Source organism: Etheostoma spectabile, unplaced genomic scaffold (assembly GCF_008692095.1).
Source record: "Etheostoma spectabile isolate EspeVRDwgs_2016 unplaced genomic scaffold, UIUC_Espe_1.0 scaffold00019355, whole genome shotgun sequence".
NCBI lineage: Eukaryota > Metazoa > Chordata > Actinopteri > Perciformes > Percidae > Etheostoma > Etheostoma spectabile.
Window position 1 is genome coordinate 78,328 of NW_022604843.1, and position 17,971 is coordinate 96,298.

The 17,971-nt window shown below is 42.9% G+C and overlaps 1 protein-coding gene across 1 annotated transcript; it reads right to left on the reverse strand.

Moving 5' to 3' along the window:
- Window positions 1–1,888: 1,888 nt before the first annotated feature.
- On the reverse strand, window positions 1,889–7,193 carry LOC116684612 (E3 ubiquitin-protein ligase TRIM39-like). The gene is made up of 2 exons (XM_032510131.1): window positions 6,888–7,193; window positions 1,889–3,250 (listed from the first exon to the last, which is right to left on the reverse strand). Exons 1-2 carry the CDS (start codon window positions 7,156–7,158, stop codon window positions 1,950–1,952), a joined length of 1,572 nt encoding a protein of 523 aa, XP_032366022.1. The 5' UTR covers window positions 7,159–7,193; the 3' UTR covers window positions 1,889–1,949.
- Window positions 7,194–17,971: the final 10,778 nt, after the last annotated feature.

Consider the following 17,971-nt stretch of genomic DNA (forward strand, 5'->3'; position numbering starts at 1 on the left):
GATTATTTACATGGAGTCTGGTGGGTTTGGTGATGGTGATTTCTGTTTCAAATTAAACTAAAAGGATCTTCTTGGGGGTGGCAGTAGCTCAGTCCATAGGGATTGAGAACCTCCGGTTGGGAACCGGAGGGTCACTGGTTCAAATCCCCGTATGGACCCAAAAAAAGTTGGGAGTGTGGATTGGTGGCTGGAGAGATGCCAGTTCACCTCCTGGGCACTGCCAGGTGCCCTTGAGCAAGGCACCGTACCCCCCCGACCGCTCAGGGTGCTGGTTCAGCTGGCAGCCCCCCCACTCTGACATCTCTCCATGTATAGTGCATGTATAGGTCCTGAGCATGTGTGTGTATGTCAGGCCTGTGTGTGAGTATTAACAAAAAGTGTGTACACAGAGTGTAGTGCAGTAATTTCCCCATTGGGGAATAATAAAATAATTATCTTATCTTATCTTCCTCTTTCACTAAAAGCTCTATCTCTGTAGGAAATGTTATCAGACACTTAGAATAATAATCTGAGTCTGTCAGCACTTTTACTGGATGGAAACGTTCTTTATCAAGGAGGTTAACACAGGAACGGAAGGAAGGAGAAATCCACCAAATCAAGTCACAAATAATCAGCATGAGGCCTCGTTTGATTTCATTTATTTACATTGAATTGTTCCAAATAGAAAACTAACTGCCTATCTATCTATCTATCTATCTATCTATCTATCTATCTCTCTCTCTCTCTCTCTCTCTCTCTCTCTCTCTCTCTCTCTCTCTCTCTCTCTCTATCTATCTATCTATCTATCTATCTATCTATCTCTCTCTCTCTCTCTCTCTCTCTCTCTCTCTCTATCTATCTATCTATCTATCTATCTATCTATATCTATCTATCTATCTATCTCTCTCTCTCTCTCTCTCTCTCTCTCTCTATCTATCTATCTATCTATCTATCTCTCTCTCTATCTATCTATCTATCTATCTATCTATCTATCTATCTATCAGCAGTTTAAAGTGATATCAGGAGAACTGATTTAGGAAAAACACCATTATCATTCTTGGTCTCAACAAACAGACTTTATTTCTGACATTATGACACAATAACTTCTCGAAATTGGACTTAGACTTTCATTCTAAACATTTTTCAATATTTCGACTTTATTCTCAAAATGCAAAAGACAACAACTTCTATCTCTGATTTATTGTTTTATGTCTGGCACTAATACTGAAAGTTCAACTTTATTCTCAACAATAAAGATCATCCTCGACTGAAATCCAACTTGTGTGTAAACCAGCTTTTCTGTTCTCACTGCTTCCTCAGGCCTTGTGTTCAACACCTGCTTTATTTTACACTTTTTATTCTACTATCACATATTTACACATTTCTTTGACTCATAAACCATCTTACAGAATTCATGAAACCAATAAAAAATGGCCAAAGTGACCAGTAATTATCCAAAAGACTTTTCACACAAGATAGAACCATCCATTAACTTTTTCTACCCGGTATAACAAGGACACATACTGTGTTCTGGAGACATTATGGGATGGAATAGGCCTCACTCTTAAATGAAGCTTCATCACACAATCAAATATTCAGCTATATGTTTTCTGGGGCTGCTCATCAAATACTAATAAATGTGTATCTGATTACATAATCAACACATTAATTTGATGCATCATGACACACGTTATGTAGACGATATCTATTTAAACCTCTGTTAAACCCACAGACATTTATTATAACTTCCAGAAGAAATCAGTTTCTAAAGACACCAAATATGTCAAGATGAAGTTTGAGTTCATTTGTAAAGAATTGCTGCACATTTAACATATGATAATAAATGGAATAAAGTGTAAATCAGTCACCACAGGAAACAGATTCTGTAGAAAATAAGATGTAAAATATATGAATATGTACATTTGTTCCCTTGATTGAAAATGAATCAATACCTGAAATGAGATCAGTGATTAGTTTACTGTGACAGGAGAGATGATCAGAGGGGCAGAGTTTTTACCACCTTCATTAGTACAGGGACTGAAGAATGGGAAGAGTTTCTCAGTGAAGGAGCAGCCAGTAAAGGAGTAGATAAGAGCTGCAGCATCTACGTCATAAAAGGAGACCAGACCCTCCTCATAGTCCACAAACACCCCCACCTTCTGAGGAGGAGACTTCAGAGAGAGACGGACTGGAGGGTCAGCAAGAGCTTTGTACTCATTCCCATTTCTCAACCATATCGTCCAGTAACCTTTCTGAGGACTCAGTGGGATGTCTCCTTTCCTGTTGATCGACTCTTTGGCCACTCCTAAAGTCCATTTAGTCTTTCTTTTAACTTGAACCTCAAAGTAAAATCTGCCTGAAGAGAAACTCTTTTTTGCTAAAAGAAAAACACAATAAGAAAATCTCTCTGGGTTGTCTGGGAGATTCTTCTTCACATCACTATGATTCACTTGTTTCCCATCATCACACAGGATGAGATTAGGATGTGCTGTATCAGGATCAAGAGTCACATCCACTGCATACTGCTGGACCCTCTTCAGCTCGGCTTCAAGCAGCCTCTTCATCTCTTTACTGATTGTCTCCTCCAGCTGAACCACAGCTTTCACCACAGTCCCCTCATATGATGATGGACGGACGCTGACCTCTGTCCAGTCCTTGGTGGGTGGAGGTGGTTGGATGTTTAGGGACTGGACCCTCTGGAGAAGATGGAGGTGGTCTTCAGAGCGTAACATCTGCTCCACCTCAGTGCTTCTCTTCATCAGCTCAGAGATTTCCTGTTCCAGCTCTGTGATGAAAGCTTCGGCCTGTTTTTCTCTTGTTTTCTGCTTCTCTTTGATGGTGTTGATGAGCTCATTCAGGCCTCTCTCAACAGACTCCTTCAGAGAAGTGAAGACCTGAACACCTTCTGCTATCTCTCTGTCTGCAGCTTCCTCACTGAGGTCCACTGAGTGTTTGATCTCCTGAATCTTCAGTCGTCTCTTCTGGATCATCTGCTGAATTCCAGCCCCAGTCTTCCCCAGATCTGCCTTCTTTCCTTCATGTTCTTCTTTCAGAGGAACAACATCATGCGTCTTGTGGTCTAAAACAGTGCAGAGCATGCAGACACATGTCTGGTCGGTCTTACAGAACAGCTCCAGAGGTTTATCGTGCTTCCTACACATCCTGCCTTCCAGGTTCTCTACAGGGTCGATCAGCTGATGTCTTTTCAGACCTGACGTGGTCAGATGAGCTAAATGTTCTCCTTCAGGCACATTGCTGGCTGCAGCCAGAACTACACACAGTGGGAGAGAAAAAAATACATGTAATTTAAAAGACAATTCTTATTAGTTTTAAAAGAAATGTGTGCATTTGTAGGCGTTATGGAGCCGAGTGTATATATATGATGGACTAGTGGCATTAGAACGGGACAAAGGCCGCTAAATGGAGAGGTTTGTGAGTCCCTATGCACCTGAGGTCTGTAGTGTCTGGAGCTTTGTGCTCCTGGTAGGCTTTGTGCTCCTGGTAGGGTTTGTGCTCCTGGTAGGGTTTGTGCTCCTGGTAGGGTCTTCCATGGCAAAGTGGTCTCAAGTGAGGGGCCAGACAAAGAATGGTTCAAAAACCATATGAGTTATCGAGGGAGAGAGGGAGTGACCCTGCCTGGAGGAAGCCAGGGGCCCCCGGCATGCTTCAGAGATAACAATCTGTTCAATAAGTTTTGTTTCTCATGTCCACCCACTCTTTTATCCTGAAAATACAAATTAAAAAGGAAAGGTGCTAATAATATCAGAAGGACATTAAATCTTATCTCATGTGCCACAAACAGATCCCAGCCTGCCATGTTGCTTAGCTTAGATGCACAAAAGACATCTGATAGGGTAAAACGGAGCGTCCTCTACCAATCATTAGCAAATTTTGGGTTTCATACAACCTTTATTGACTGGGTGAAAATGGTTTACAAACCCCAGATCACGAATTAGAGTCAATGGGTGTTGCTCAGACTTTTTCCTACTTAAAAGAGGAGTCAGACCAGGAGACTTTCTGAGTCCTTTACTGTAAGTATAGAACCACTGGCTGAGTCAATAAGACAGAATAAAGATATAAAGGGAATAAGGGATGAGGGGGAACAGACCACAAAATATCACTATTTGCAGATGATATATTAACATATATAAGTGAACCTTCCACCTCATTAACAGCCCTGGTGAATAACCTGAACGAGTATGGGGAGATTTCAGGATATCTGACCAATGAGGCTAAATCAATAGCTATGATGTTCTCAGGTCAATGTTCGGCTGATTTAAAGGGGAAATTCAAGTTCAAATGGACCAATAAAGGGTTCAGATATCTGGGTATTATTATTACTTCTGATATGTCACAGCTATTTGAAGCAAACTATGGGAAATTGATAACTGATATTAAAAAAGATTTGACCAGGTGGGAGATTTTGCCTTTGACTCTGATGGATAGAAACTGTGAGAATGAATGTATTACCAAGACTGTTGTTTTTGTTCCAGTCATGGCCAATTATGGTCTCAACTCTACCTTTAAAATGTTAGACAAGATTATATCTAAATTTATTAGGAAAAAGAAAAGGCTAGATTTAAATGTAAGACACTGATTTTACCAAAAGAGAAGGGGGAATGGATTTACCCAATCAAAAAATTACTACTGAGCTGCTAATTATGTGGATTACTAATGATGCAGATGCATTGTGGGTGGGAATGGAACACAATTATATAAATGTATCTGTAGAATAAGGGGACCAGATTTCTCAGACAAAATCCGGGGACATTTTCAGCTCAGAAGCGTATTTACCTCCAAAACAATTACTGTTTTATTTTTGTAAAAATTAAAACGGGGACACTAGACCTAGAGCTGTTCTCATTAGGGGCTGAGCCCCCCCCCCCCCCAAGGTCTGATCCTAGACCCACCCCTGCTGCTACTTCCTACTACACTCCACTACACCTCAGAGGGGAATGTTTCAAGATAGAAAGTCTTAATATTTCAAGATAGAAAGTCCTAATATTTCATAATGTTGTAATGTACTGAACTACTGACAGCTTTTGCTTTATTGCTTCAGGTTTGTTACTACAACAGCTCCTTGAGAATCAGATACAATAAAATCTATTGAGGACATATTATCCTTTAACATTGATGCATATTAATCGAGATCGCTCCAGTCAGAAACAAGCTACAATGGAAGTTAATAGGATAATTGTCCAACTTGTATTTACGTTCATAAAGTGCTCGTTTTGCTGCTAACAAACTCAGATTAATATTCTAAGTGTCTGACAACATTATGGAAAGGATTTCTAAGGAGGTCGACCTTTCTGTTAAAGATTAAGATCCTTTTTTAAAACATAGAAATCCGCAAAATTGCGTTGGCTAAACCCACCAGACTCCATGTAAATAATCAGTGATTTTAGCATCGTAAAACATGGCTTCTAAAACCTCTCTGAGCACCGCGGGCTCTGGCGGTCTGGAGCCTGCAGGTGTAGGGTGCCCGACTATCTGCTACGTTTTGTCAGTATTTTATTTCTTTCATTTCGATTTCGGGTCTGTCAGTCACAGTGAAATCCGGGGACATTTCCGGGGACAGATCCAGCCGGGGACAGGTCGCCAAAATCGGGGACTGTCCCCGAAAACCGGGGACGTCTGGTCACCCTACTGTAGAATCGCTTCCATTTTTTAGTGAAGTAACACAGAAGGTGGGCAATGTCTGGATCAGGGGGACGATGAGAATATGGTCAAACTCCATTTGTAGACCCACCCAAATCTCAATGAACCCTGATTTTTACCATGTATGATGGATGCAGGCTACAATAGATGGACACGACAGGGGTTAAAATATATTGCTGAAATGTTTAGGGGACAAACCTTGAAGTCATTTCAGCAGTTAACACAAGAATTTAATTTACCAGCCCATGATTTCTATAAGTTTCTACAACTGAGATACTATCTTACGACACATAAGGAGTGGGAGAAGATCTCTAACATCCCCTCGAAACTAGAAGAATTACTGATGACGTATACAGAGGGAGGGACAAAGAAAGGGATTAGATCCAAATTGTATGAGGTAACACAACTGGAATCTAACAATAACAATTTGGATGTCAAGGAAAAATGGGAATTGGAAGCAAATATTCTAATAACAGATGAAGACTGGGAAGAATCCTTCAGAGCAGGACATAAGGTAACTAGCAGCCCAACATGGAGGGAGTTGGATTGGAAGATCAAAATGAGGTATTTTAACACCCCATCTATTACACTAAAATACAGTTATACCTCGGAGAGATGTTGGAGGGGCTGCGGTTTGGTTGGGGACTTTACACATATATTTTGGGATTGCCCGAAAATGTCAGATTATTGGAAGAATATTCAAAAGGAATTAGCACATGTTTTGGGTATTGACTTTAAGTTAGATCCAGCACCATACATATGGGTATAGATGGGAACTAGATTTCCTCAATAAGAATTCTACTTTTAATAGCAAAGAAAACAATCACAGCCTCTTGGTTGAAGCCACAACCTCCCAGTGTAAGGGAATGGAGAGAAAGGGTAAAAAGTCAGACCGGTTTGATCAAAAATGGTTACCAGTAACAAAGACAATGTCAGAACTCTAGTTACCTCTTTTATTGGTTTATTCATTTTTTTCCTCTTAACTTAATTGTATTATATAATTGTATTTTGTACTTACTACAGTACACTTGACAATAAAGGTATGTGCTTATTGCTACAGGTTACTCAGGTTCTCTTCTTTTAAGACGGAAGAAGGAATGTTTGGAGACAGGAGGCGAGGACATGATCAAAGGTCAGAAGTGAAACTGCCAGAGCATCTCCTAATGTGTGTTCCTAAAGTATGTGTTGTTTATATGTATGCTTGTCATTTTGTGTGAGAAAAAAATTTATTAAAAAAAAGGGGGACTGACCTTGTGGTCCTGAGTCGGTGTCTGGCAGACTCTGGACCAGATCATTCCTGCTGATGTTCTCTAAAACCTTCTTGGTCACCGTCAGAGCTCCCTCTAGCCGATAGGTGTTCACCATCACATCCACCGTGTCCTGCATTTCTGCCTTCTCCAGCTTGGACACTTTGATGGGTTGGAAGCCTTCCAGGAGGTCTTGCTTCAGATACCATTTGAATGTCATAAACTCCTCTTCTTTTAAATTCTCCAAAGTGTTGAAAAGATCCACTGCCGTCATCGTCTCTTCCTGCGGAAATCCCAAAGTTTTGTCAAACTGAAAGAAAATTGAAACCCAAACCTTCATTTTACCAGGAAATCATTGTTAACCAGGGGCCTGTTCCACAAAACCAGGATAAGGGATTAATCCGGGATATTCAAGTTATCCTGGATGAATTTAGCTTTGACTCGGTTGCACAAAACCAGGTTTAATTAAACTCAGCCAAGTAACCATGGAGATTTATTCTTTGTGGATGGCCTGGTCCAGAGTGAGCTAACAGCTGGGCTAACAGCCGGGCTAACAGCCAGACTAACAGACAGACTAACAGCCAGGCTAACAGACAGACTAACAGACAGACTAACAGCCAGGCTAACAGCCAGACTAACAGACAGACTAACAGACAGGCTAACAGCCGGGCTAACAGGACTAACAGACAGACTAACAGCCAGGCTAACAGACAGGCTAACAGACAGCCTAACAGACAGGCTAACAGACAGACTAACAGCCAGGCTAACAGCCAGGCTAACAGACAGGCTAACAGCCAGGCTAACAGACAGCCAGGCTAACAGACAGGCTACAGCCGGGCTAACAGACAGCCGAGCCAACAGCCGGGCTGTGTAAGCGATTAAGCTGCGATGAGCGGATCTCACTAAGTCAAGCTGCTCTTCTTCCCTTATCCTGGATATCTTTGTTCTACTTTAGTGCAGCAGGGCCCTGTGGTAGGCCTACTGTTTTCATTAACCCTCATGTTGTCCTTGAGTCCAATTTCACCCGTTTTCAAGTTTTCAAAATTCTTCACAAAATAGGTTTGCTCTTTTTGTTTGTGAAATAAAAGCATCAGTTTGTTTTCCCCTGGTGATATCCTGGCTAATATCTGTAATAAACCAGTCTATTATAAACAATAACAACTAATACTTTCTCCTCAATTTAGGCAGAAATTACATATTTTACACTTTCTTGACCATGAATGCAAAAAGTAAGTTCAAAACTAGTTCAAATGAGTTGGAATGAACTTGGCTAGGAAGATGTCAGTCAGAATGAGGAGGTACGTTTTCATTCTTTATAACCAGAAAAACCAGATCAGTCAGTTCTGACGAGGGAGGACGAGTGAACGGTGGACGGGAAGACAATGCAAGGGTTAAATGTGTATCGGGCCAGAGGCAACGAATGTTCTCATGATCACATCGCACGCATAGTTCAACAAATAGTTTTAAATTAGAAAAGGAAAGAGTAAGGCCTGTTATTATTATTATTGTTATTATTATTAATATTTTCAATTCAAGTTAGTTTCTTGATCTTGCGTTACTGAAATGTTTTGCGTATGAGCCTCAGCTGAGAGGCCGGCGTTTCCCAGCATGCTCTGGGTCTGCCTGGGTCTTGGAGTCAGTGAAAAGCAACCGCGGCGCCTGCGTCTTAGACCTGCGACCACCATGCTCTCGTGAGATTGTTGTTGCCTACGTGTGTGGCCTACTGTCTGACGTACAGACGGGCTCGTACGTCAGAGCAAGTCGGGATCAAGTTGGACACAAAACTACCCAGCATGCAACGGGCGGCGATTAATTCTGCTCAGACCTGGCTCATCTCCAACGAGCCTAACATTTCTGATCAACGTCTACATCACTGGCTTGGCCGCATCCTCCTCCCTACGTCCGCCCTCTCGTCACCTCCAGTTTTTAAAAACCAAGATGGTGACGCCCAAATCACCAAACTCCTGGCCAAACATCCCTCGTCTTCACAGTCTATGTGGGAGAGTGGCCCGATGTTAGAGGGATAGAAATGGAAACTGCCAACGCGACTCCCAACAGCACGTTGGAGGTGTGCTGTTTTTTATTCTTGGCCACAGCCAGAAGAAAAAATTTTGTTTCAAAAGAAGCTGAAGGAAGCAACAAAAATCACAGCTGAAAAAAAATCCGGAGTTTGGGAATTCCTCCGGAGTTCAGACGTCGACATGACGACACAAAAGGGTAAGTTAACTTTCCTGGTAACGTTAGCCAACGTTTGCATGTGTTCAGGATCACAGTCAGTATTTACTATACGCTATATGAAGCACATGAACTTTAGCAACCATGACTGCACACCAAAATATGTCTGCTGTGTACTGTTAGTGTTTCAGATCATTCACGCCACAGATGTACGACCGGTGAAATCTCTGGTTCTGACCTGCTGGGCTTCGTATAATCTTTATGAGAGTCATGGACGCTTATGACAACGACTGGGATGCATCTGGGCCAGCAGAGCCGGGGGGGACACTGTCACAGGGTGCAGAGGAAGAAGACCAGGATGTACAAGATACCACGCAGTGGAAAAACGCCATAAGCTTGTCTAATGAAAAGACAGAGTCATTATCTGAGAGACCTGAGGGCTCAATGGCAAACTGCAGGTTTCAACTTGTCCCTTCAGAAACCTCTGGATGTGGTTTTACTCAGTCTATAGTTCAGGATTAAATAACCCTAATATTAATAAGGATCTTTATCTTGTTGTTGAGGACGTGTGTCCACAAATCAAAACCAAGACAGATTTACACTTTTGATGGGATGAAGGTTGTGACACACACCTGTCAATCAAAGCAGCTCTCGTTGGGACACTCCCTCATATCTCAGCAGTGAAGTCAGCGGAGATTAAAATCTAACTTGTTTCCTGGTGCTGATTAATCGGACTCAACTGAACATAAAAAGGCTCATTTTGGCCAAAACGTCCCACATCATAGAATAATTACTGAGTTACTTCAGATCTTACAATAGTGCTGAAAGAATGAACCACTGCTCTCATCTTAAAGTAGATCATGTAGCCCCAAAATCTCCCAAATGATAGGCGAGTTTCTCCATCAAAGGTGTGTGATGTTACCTGTTAAAGTCCCGTTCAGATGAGGTCAAAGAGACGTCGTCCCTTCATCAGCAGACACTGACAGATGCTGCTGCTGTCTGTCTTCATCTGACTGACATCCGTCACATCACCACACCTTGATATCCAGAAAGGTCATGTGACCTGAGAACAGGACCCGGTCGGACCTGTAGGGCTGCCAGTCAGCGCTCTGATTGGACAGTTTTCAGGTTAATTATGTAATGAGGGAGGAACAGTCTGACCTCATAACAACATGTACACACCTCGAGTTTGGAGCAGGAATGTTGTCCGTCAGCGTTGGCCCGCCTCTTACTGCAGCTCTGTGGTTAGCTTTTGTTTCCTCATATTTAGATATAGATGGGGGGGGGGGGGGGGGGGGGGTTCTAGGGCTCCAGCAGGGACGTGCAGACATTTTGGGGGCAGGGGCTCAAAGATAAAAGGCCTTATACTGTACTACAGGTGGGAGCTCCACAGAGTTTAAACTGCAGAAACTCTGAAGCCCAAAAACAGGCGAGTTAACTCATGACGACATGTACAGACCTCGACTTTCATTCCAAGGACAGAGACGTTGGACTGTTGTCTGTCCAGTGTGGCTCCGCCTCTTCACCACCGCTCATAATAATAATAATAATAATATAATAATAATAATACATTTTGTTTATATGGCGCTTTACATTGTTCTCAAAGACACTTTACAGTAAAACCAGCACATATAGCACATTAAAAACAGACAAAGCAATGAAAGCAACACATAAAACATTTGAGAGAATGTGAGTGCTGTTTGTTGATAGGCTGACGCTACACTAGGTTGATGACTCTGTAAAAAGAAGGTGGAGTAGTGAGAATAGTTGAAAAAGTTGGAATGGGTTTAATTATCATGAATGTCTTTGAAAAGTTGAATAATACCCAGAATGTTTGAAAAATGTGGAATATAATGATTAAATATTTGTAGAGAATTTTAAGATGATGCTAAATGGGATTGCTGGCTTCAATTTGGATGAATGAAAAGTTGGAAATGTGTCAGATACACACACACACACACACCCACACACACACACACACACACACACACACACACACACACAGACACACACACACACACACACACACACACAACACACACACACACACACAGATGTTATCCAATTAAGTGTTTTTATCAGTTCTTTTGAAACCACACCTGTAAAAGAATAACAGTGATGCTGGCACGAGTTTAAGGAAGAAAACTGTAGACTGGAGTTAGAGTCTGGTCTACATGACCTGCTGCTGTGTAGACTGGAGTTAGAGTCTGGTCTACATGACCTGCTGCTGTGTAGACTGGAGTTAGAGTCTGGTCTACATGACCTGCTGCTGTGTAGACTGGAGTTAGAGTCTGGTCTACATGAACTGCTGCTTTGTGACTGGAGTTAGAGTCTGGTCTACATGACCTGCTGCTGTGTAGAGGGGAGTTAGAGTCTGGTCTACATGACCTGCTGCTGTGTAGACTGGAGTTAGAGTCTGGTCTACATGACCTGCTGCTGTGTAGACTGGAGTTAGAGTCTGGTCTACATGAACTGCTGCTGTGTAGACTGGAGTTAGAGTCTGGTCTACATGACCTGCTGCTGTGTAGACTGGAGTTAGAGTCTGGTCTACATGACCTGCTGCTGTGTAGACTGGAGTTAGAGTCTGGTCTACATGACCTGCTGCTGTGTAGACTGGAGTTAGAGTCTGGTCTACATGACCTCCTGCTGTGTAGACTGGAGTTAGAGTCTGGTCTACATGAACTGCTGCTGTGTAGACTGGAGTTAGAGTCTGGTCTACATTAACTGCTGCTGTGTAGACTGGAGTTAGAGTCTGGTCTACATGACCTGCTGCAGTGTAGACTGGAGTTAGAGTCTGGTCTACATGAACTGCTGCTGTGTAGACTGGAGTTAGAGTCTGGTCTACATGAACTGCTGCTGTGTAGACTGGAGTTAGAGTCTGGTCTATATGACCTGCTGCTGTGTAGACTGGAGTTAGAGTCTGGTCTACATGACCTGCTGCTGTGTAGAGGGGAGTTAGAGTCTGGTCTACATGACCTGCTGCTATGTAGACTGGAGTTAGAGTCTGGTCTACATGAACTGCTGCTGTGTAGACTGGAGTTAGAGTCTGGTCTACATGAACTGCTGCTGTGTAGACTGGAGTTAGAGTCTGGTCTACATGACCTGCTGCTGTGTAGACTGGAGTTAGAGTCTGGTCTACGTGAACTGCTGCTGTGTAGAGGGGAGTTAGAGTCTGGTCTACATGAACTACTGCTGTGTAGACTGGAGTTAGAGTCTGGTCTACATGAACTGCTGCTGTGTAGACTGGAGTTAGAGTCTGGTCTACATGAACTACTGCTGTGTAGACTGGAGTTAGAGTCTGGTCTACATGAACTGCTGCTGTGTAGAGGGGAGTTAGAGTCTGGTCTACATGACCTGCTGCTATGTAGACTGGAGTTAGAGTCTGGTCTACATGAACTGCTGCTGTGTAGACTGGAGTTAGAGTCTGGTCTACATGAACTGCTGCTGTGTAGACTGGAGTTAGAGTCTGGTCTACATGACCTGCTGCGGTGTAGACTGGAGTTAGAGTCTGGTCTACATGACCTGCTGCTGTGTAGACTGGAGTTAGAGTCTGGTCTACATGACCTGCTGCTGTGTAGACTGGAGTTAGAGTCTGGTCTACATGACCTGCTGCTGTGTAGACTGGAGTTAGAGTCTGGTCTACATGAACTGCTGCTGTGTAGACTGGAGTTAGAGTCTGGTCTACATGACCTGCTGCTGTGTAGACTGGAGTTAGAGTCTGGTCTACATGACCTGCTGCTGTGTAGACTGGAGTTAGAGTCTGGTCTACATGACCTGCTGCTGTGTAGACTGGAGTTAGAGTTGGTCTACATGACCTGCTGCTGTGTAGACTGGAGTTAGAGTCTGGTCTACATGACCTGCTGCTGTGTAGACTGGAGTTAGAGTCTGGTCTACATGACCTGCTGCTATGTAGACTGGAGTTAGAGTCTGGTCTACATGACCTGCTGCTGTGTAGACTGGAGTTAGAGTCTGGTCTACGTGAACTGCTGCTGTGTAGAGGGGAGTTAGAGTCTGGTCTACATGAACTACTGCTGTGTAGACTGGAGTTAGAGTCTGGTCTACATGACTGCTGCTGTGTAGACTGGAGTTAGAGTCTGGTCTACATGAACTACTGCTGTGTAGACTGGAGTTAGAGTCTGGTCTACATGAACCTGCTGCTGTGTAGAGGGGAGTTAGAGTCTGGTCTACATGACTGCTGCTATGTAGACTGGAGTTAGAGTCTGGTCTACATGAACTGCTGCTGTGTGACTGGAGTTAGAGTCTGGTCTACATGAACTGCTGCTGTGTAGACTGGAGTTAGAGTCTGGTCTCCATGACCTGCTGCGGTGTAGACTGGAGTTAGAGTCTGGTCTACATGACCTGCTGCTGTGTAGACTGGAGTTAGAGTCTGGTCTACATGACCTGCTGCTGTGTAGACTGGAGTTAGAGTCTGGTCTACATGACCTGCTGCTGTGTAGACTGGAGTTAGAGTCTGGTCTACATGACCTGCTGCTGTGTAGACTGAGTTAGAGTCTGGGCTACATGACCTGCTGCTGTGTAGACTGGAGTTAGAGTCTGGCTACATGACCTGCTGCTGTGTAGACTGAGTTAGAGTCTGGTCTACATGACTGCTGCTGTGTAGACTGGAGTTAGAGTCTGGTCTACATGACCTGCTGCTGTGTAGACTGGAGTTAGAGTCTGGTCTACATGATGACTGCTGCTGTGTAGACTGGAGTTAGAGTCTGGTCTACATGACTGCTGCTGTGTAGACTGGAGTTAGAGTCTGGTCTACATGAACTGCTGCTGTGTAGACTGGAGTTAGAGTCTGGGTCTACATGACCTGCTGCTGTGTAGACTGGAGTTAGAGTCTGGTCTACATGACCTGCTGCTGTGTAGACTGGAGTTAGAGTCTGGTCTACATGACCTGCTGCTGTGTAGACTGGAGTTAGAGTCTGGTCTACATGACCTGCTGCTGTGTAGACTGGAGTTAGAGTCTGGTCTACATGACCTGCTACTGTGTAGACTGGAGTTAGAGTCTGGTCTACATGACCTGCTGCTGTGTTTACATGAATGAAGAGAGAAATAAATTGAGAGCAGCTGGTTTTTTTAACTTCAGCCTTTGTAGCAGAGTTCTAGTGTTTTCCATGTAAAGGTCAGTAGTGTGTAAGTGAAGGATGTTCTAGATGTTTCCTTCTGTTAGGGTTGGGGAACGTGCCGTTCAACCAGGAAACCGGAGCACAGCGCTGCTCACAGGTCTAAGGCTGAACGCGGTCCGGGCTTTCTGTTCAGGGTCTGGTGTTCAGGTCTCTGCTTCCTCAAGGCTGGAGCTCAACAACTGCTTCATTTACAGATTCATCTTAAAGTCACACAGTTACACAATCACACAGTCACACAATCACACAGTTACACAATCACACAGTCACACAATCACACAGTCACACAATCACACAGTCACACAATCACACAGTCACACAATCACACAGTCACACAGTCACACAATCACACAATCACACAATCACACAGTCACACAGTCACACAGTCACACAATCACACACGTCACACAATCACACAGTCACACAGTCACACAATCACACAGTCACACAGTCACACAATCACACAATCACACATTTACACAATCACACAGTCACACAATCACACAATCACACAGTCACACAATCACACAATCACACAGTCACACAATCACACAATCACACAGTCACACAGTCACACAATCACACAATCACACATTTACACAATCACACAGTCACACAATCACACAATCACACAATCACACAGTCACACAATCACACAATCACAGTCACACAATCACACAGTTACACAATCACACAATCACACAATCACACAGTTACAGTCACACAATCACACAATCACACAGTTACACAGTCACACAGTCACACAATCACACAATCACACAATCACACAATCACACAATCACACAATCACACAGTCACACAGTCACACAATCACACAGTCACACAATCACACAATCACACAGTCACACAATCACACAATTACACAATCACACAATCACACAATCACACAATCACACAGTTACACAATCACACAATCACACAGTCACACAGTTACACAATCACACAATCACACAGTCACACAATCACACAATCACACAGTTACACAATCACACAGTTACACAGTTACACAATCACACAATCACACAGTCACACAGTTACACAATCACACAATCACACAGTCACACAATCACACAATCACACAGTTACACAATCACACAATCACACAGTTACACAGTCACACAGTCACACAATCACACAGTCACACATTTACACATTTACACATTTCTTTGTCTTATTTCTCAAAACCATTTCACTCCCACTATTCTACAGACAGCAGGAGCTCACTAGGTAGTGGTTACAGCTGTGTGTGTGTGAGTGTGTGTGTGTGTGTGTGTGTGGTGTGTGTGTGTGTGCGTGCGTGCGTGCGTGCGTGTGTGTGTGTGTGCGTGCCCGCCCAGAGAAGTAATGAACCAGTTCCCCTGCTTCCTGTGTTACTGCACCAACTAAAACGTACACACACTACTAGTTAACAGGAATATTTCCATGTGTAGAGCAGTTGCAGATTCTTGGATTCTCATCTCCTCGGGTTTTTCTAAGCTGTCCTAAAGGCTGTGATGGGTTGAAATAACCTTCTAAAGACACTGTAAACTCACCTAACAACTAGTGTGTGTTGAAAACGTGTGTGAACATTGCCTTAGTTTATATTTCTGCAAACATCTCCAGCTGAATATTAAACACTCATAAACAACCTTTGAGTGATGAAGCCGACTTCATGTTTAAACACAACACACATCTGATTTGATGTGTTGTTTCTGCTGCTTCATGTTGAACATGTTAAAGCCAGAATGGGTTTGTTTCTACAGAAACCTTAGTCAGAAAACCTACGGAACCTTTGTACTTACATCCAAGAGATTTTTATGTTTTTCTCGTTATGTTTTTATTTTAAACATTCTCCTGATGAAACCCTTGCAGAGCCATCTGGAGAAACACCTGGAGATCCTCTAGGAGCCCAACGAGCCGTTAAACAGCAGGAAGACCACCAGACTGGACTGAGTCTGCATTACAGCTTACCCCCCCAGACGAAGGAGGCTCATGTAGACCTTTGGATCCAGACCTGCTCCTGACGCTGGGACCTGCAGTGCTGCATCAGTCACTGAGCTGCTGTGTTTTACATGTGGACGGCCTGTTTCTCCAAAAGACCCTCATATGTAGACTAGGAGCAGTATGGCTGATACATGTTTCTCCTGTTTCATCTGCCAGATAGGGAGACATTGGGAAAGAAGTGAGGAACGAGTGGAAAAGAGAGAAAAGTCATCCAGATCACATGGAGATGTAGCTATTAATGGCTCACCTTTTCATTCCGATACCACAATGCAATGCAGATGCCAGGGTTTAATAATAATTGCTGTGATTCAGCTAGTTTGGTGGTGGGTCGTGGCAGCAGGACAGGACTCGTCTCATCACTCCTTAGTGTTGGGATCCATCTAGTGGTGGTTCTGGGCCCAGCACCAGTTAGTGGTCTACATGGAGCCTGTTCTGCTGCTGCAGTGGAGCAGGGAGTCATGGAGACCAGCTGGGACATGAGGACGGCCGTCAGCTCTCAGATGTTCAGAGTTTAAATTAAGACCCCGCACTCATCAATTATTGTTGTTGGACTCTTTCAGAGAGATTATACAACATATTAAACAATAAGGCAACTTCCACCAATAGAAAACTAAAGTTGTTGTTATTGTCAGACGTTCCCGCGCTAGAAGAAGCTCTGCAGAACATCTAGAGATGAAAACAGGAGAAGTCTCAGGTGCTACGCAGGCCGTTTAACATTTAATCACACCCCACTCCTATCTGAATTACTTTAGATATTAATAATAGCATTTCTCCTGGTCAAAGGGATATCTAACTAGTCAGAATGGAATTAAAGATATGCACAATAACATTCTTACTGGTAGAAATTGTTTTTCAAGATCTCCAACTTTAATTAGTCAAAACTACATTTAAATCCTTAAATAGTACACGTGGCTGTTTTAATATTTAGTAGCTAGACTGGATACTTATTGCAGATATCTGTATTTAATTCTTCCTAGTGAGAAAGAACTTTCTAGATATCTGAACTAGATTTGATTAGACCATGTCCCCATCCTGTTGTGTAGACCAGTTTTTATTAAAGCCAGCAGTGCTGACAAAGCTCTGCTTCCTGAACATTTCCTCTAGTGATGAAGTCACTGCTTCCTCAGGCCTTGTGTTCAACACCTGCTTTATGTTTACACTTTTATTCTACTATCACACATATTACACATTTCTTTGACTCATAAACCATCTTACAGAATTCATGAAACAATAAAAATGGCCAAAGTGACCAGTAATTATCCAAAAGACCTTTTCACACAAGATAGAACCATCCATTAACTTTTTCTACCCGGTATAACAAGGACACATACTGTGTTCTGGAGACATTATGGGATGGAATAGGCCTCACTCTTAAATGAAGCTTCATCCACAATCAAATATTCAGCTATATGTTTTCTGGGGCTGCTCATCAATATTAATAAAGGTGGATGTTTTGCTTCATTTGTTTGCAAATGAACTCAAACTTCATCTTGACATATTGGTGTCTTTAGAAACTGATTTCTTCTGGAAGTTATAATAAATGTCTGTGGGTTTAACAGAGTTTAAATATCTATGTCTACATAACTGTGTCATGATCATCAAATTAATGTGTTGATGATGTCATCAGATACATAAATACAAACCTGGTAACTATGAAGTGAAATCAATCAACACGGAAATAGACATAAATCAATAATGAAATAATGTGAGAGGAGAATGCTATTCATAATACTATCTACGACTCCCCCCCCCCACTCGACAGCACACTGGCTGAGA

Bases quoted from the DNA above. Each gene is read 5' to 3' on its own strand.
- LOC116684612 (XM_032510131.1), bottom strand. From the start codon at position 7,158: ATGACGGCAGTGGATCTTTTCAACACTTTGGAGAATTTAAAAGAAGAG. The intron at 3,251-6,887 runs GTCAGTCCCCCT...CACTGTGTGTAG, and splicing joins CACCGACTCAGGACCACAAG to TTCTGGCTGCAGCCAGCAAT.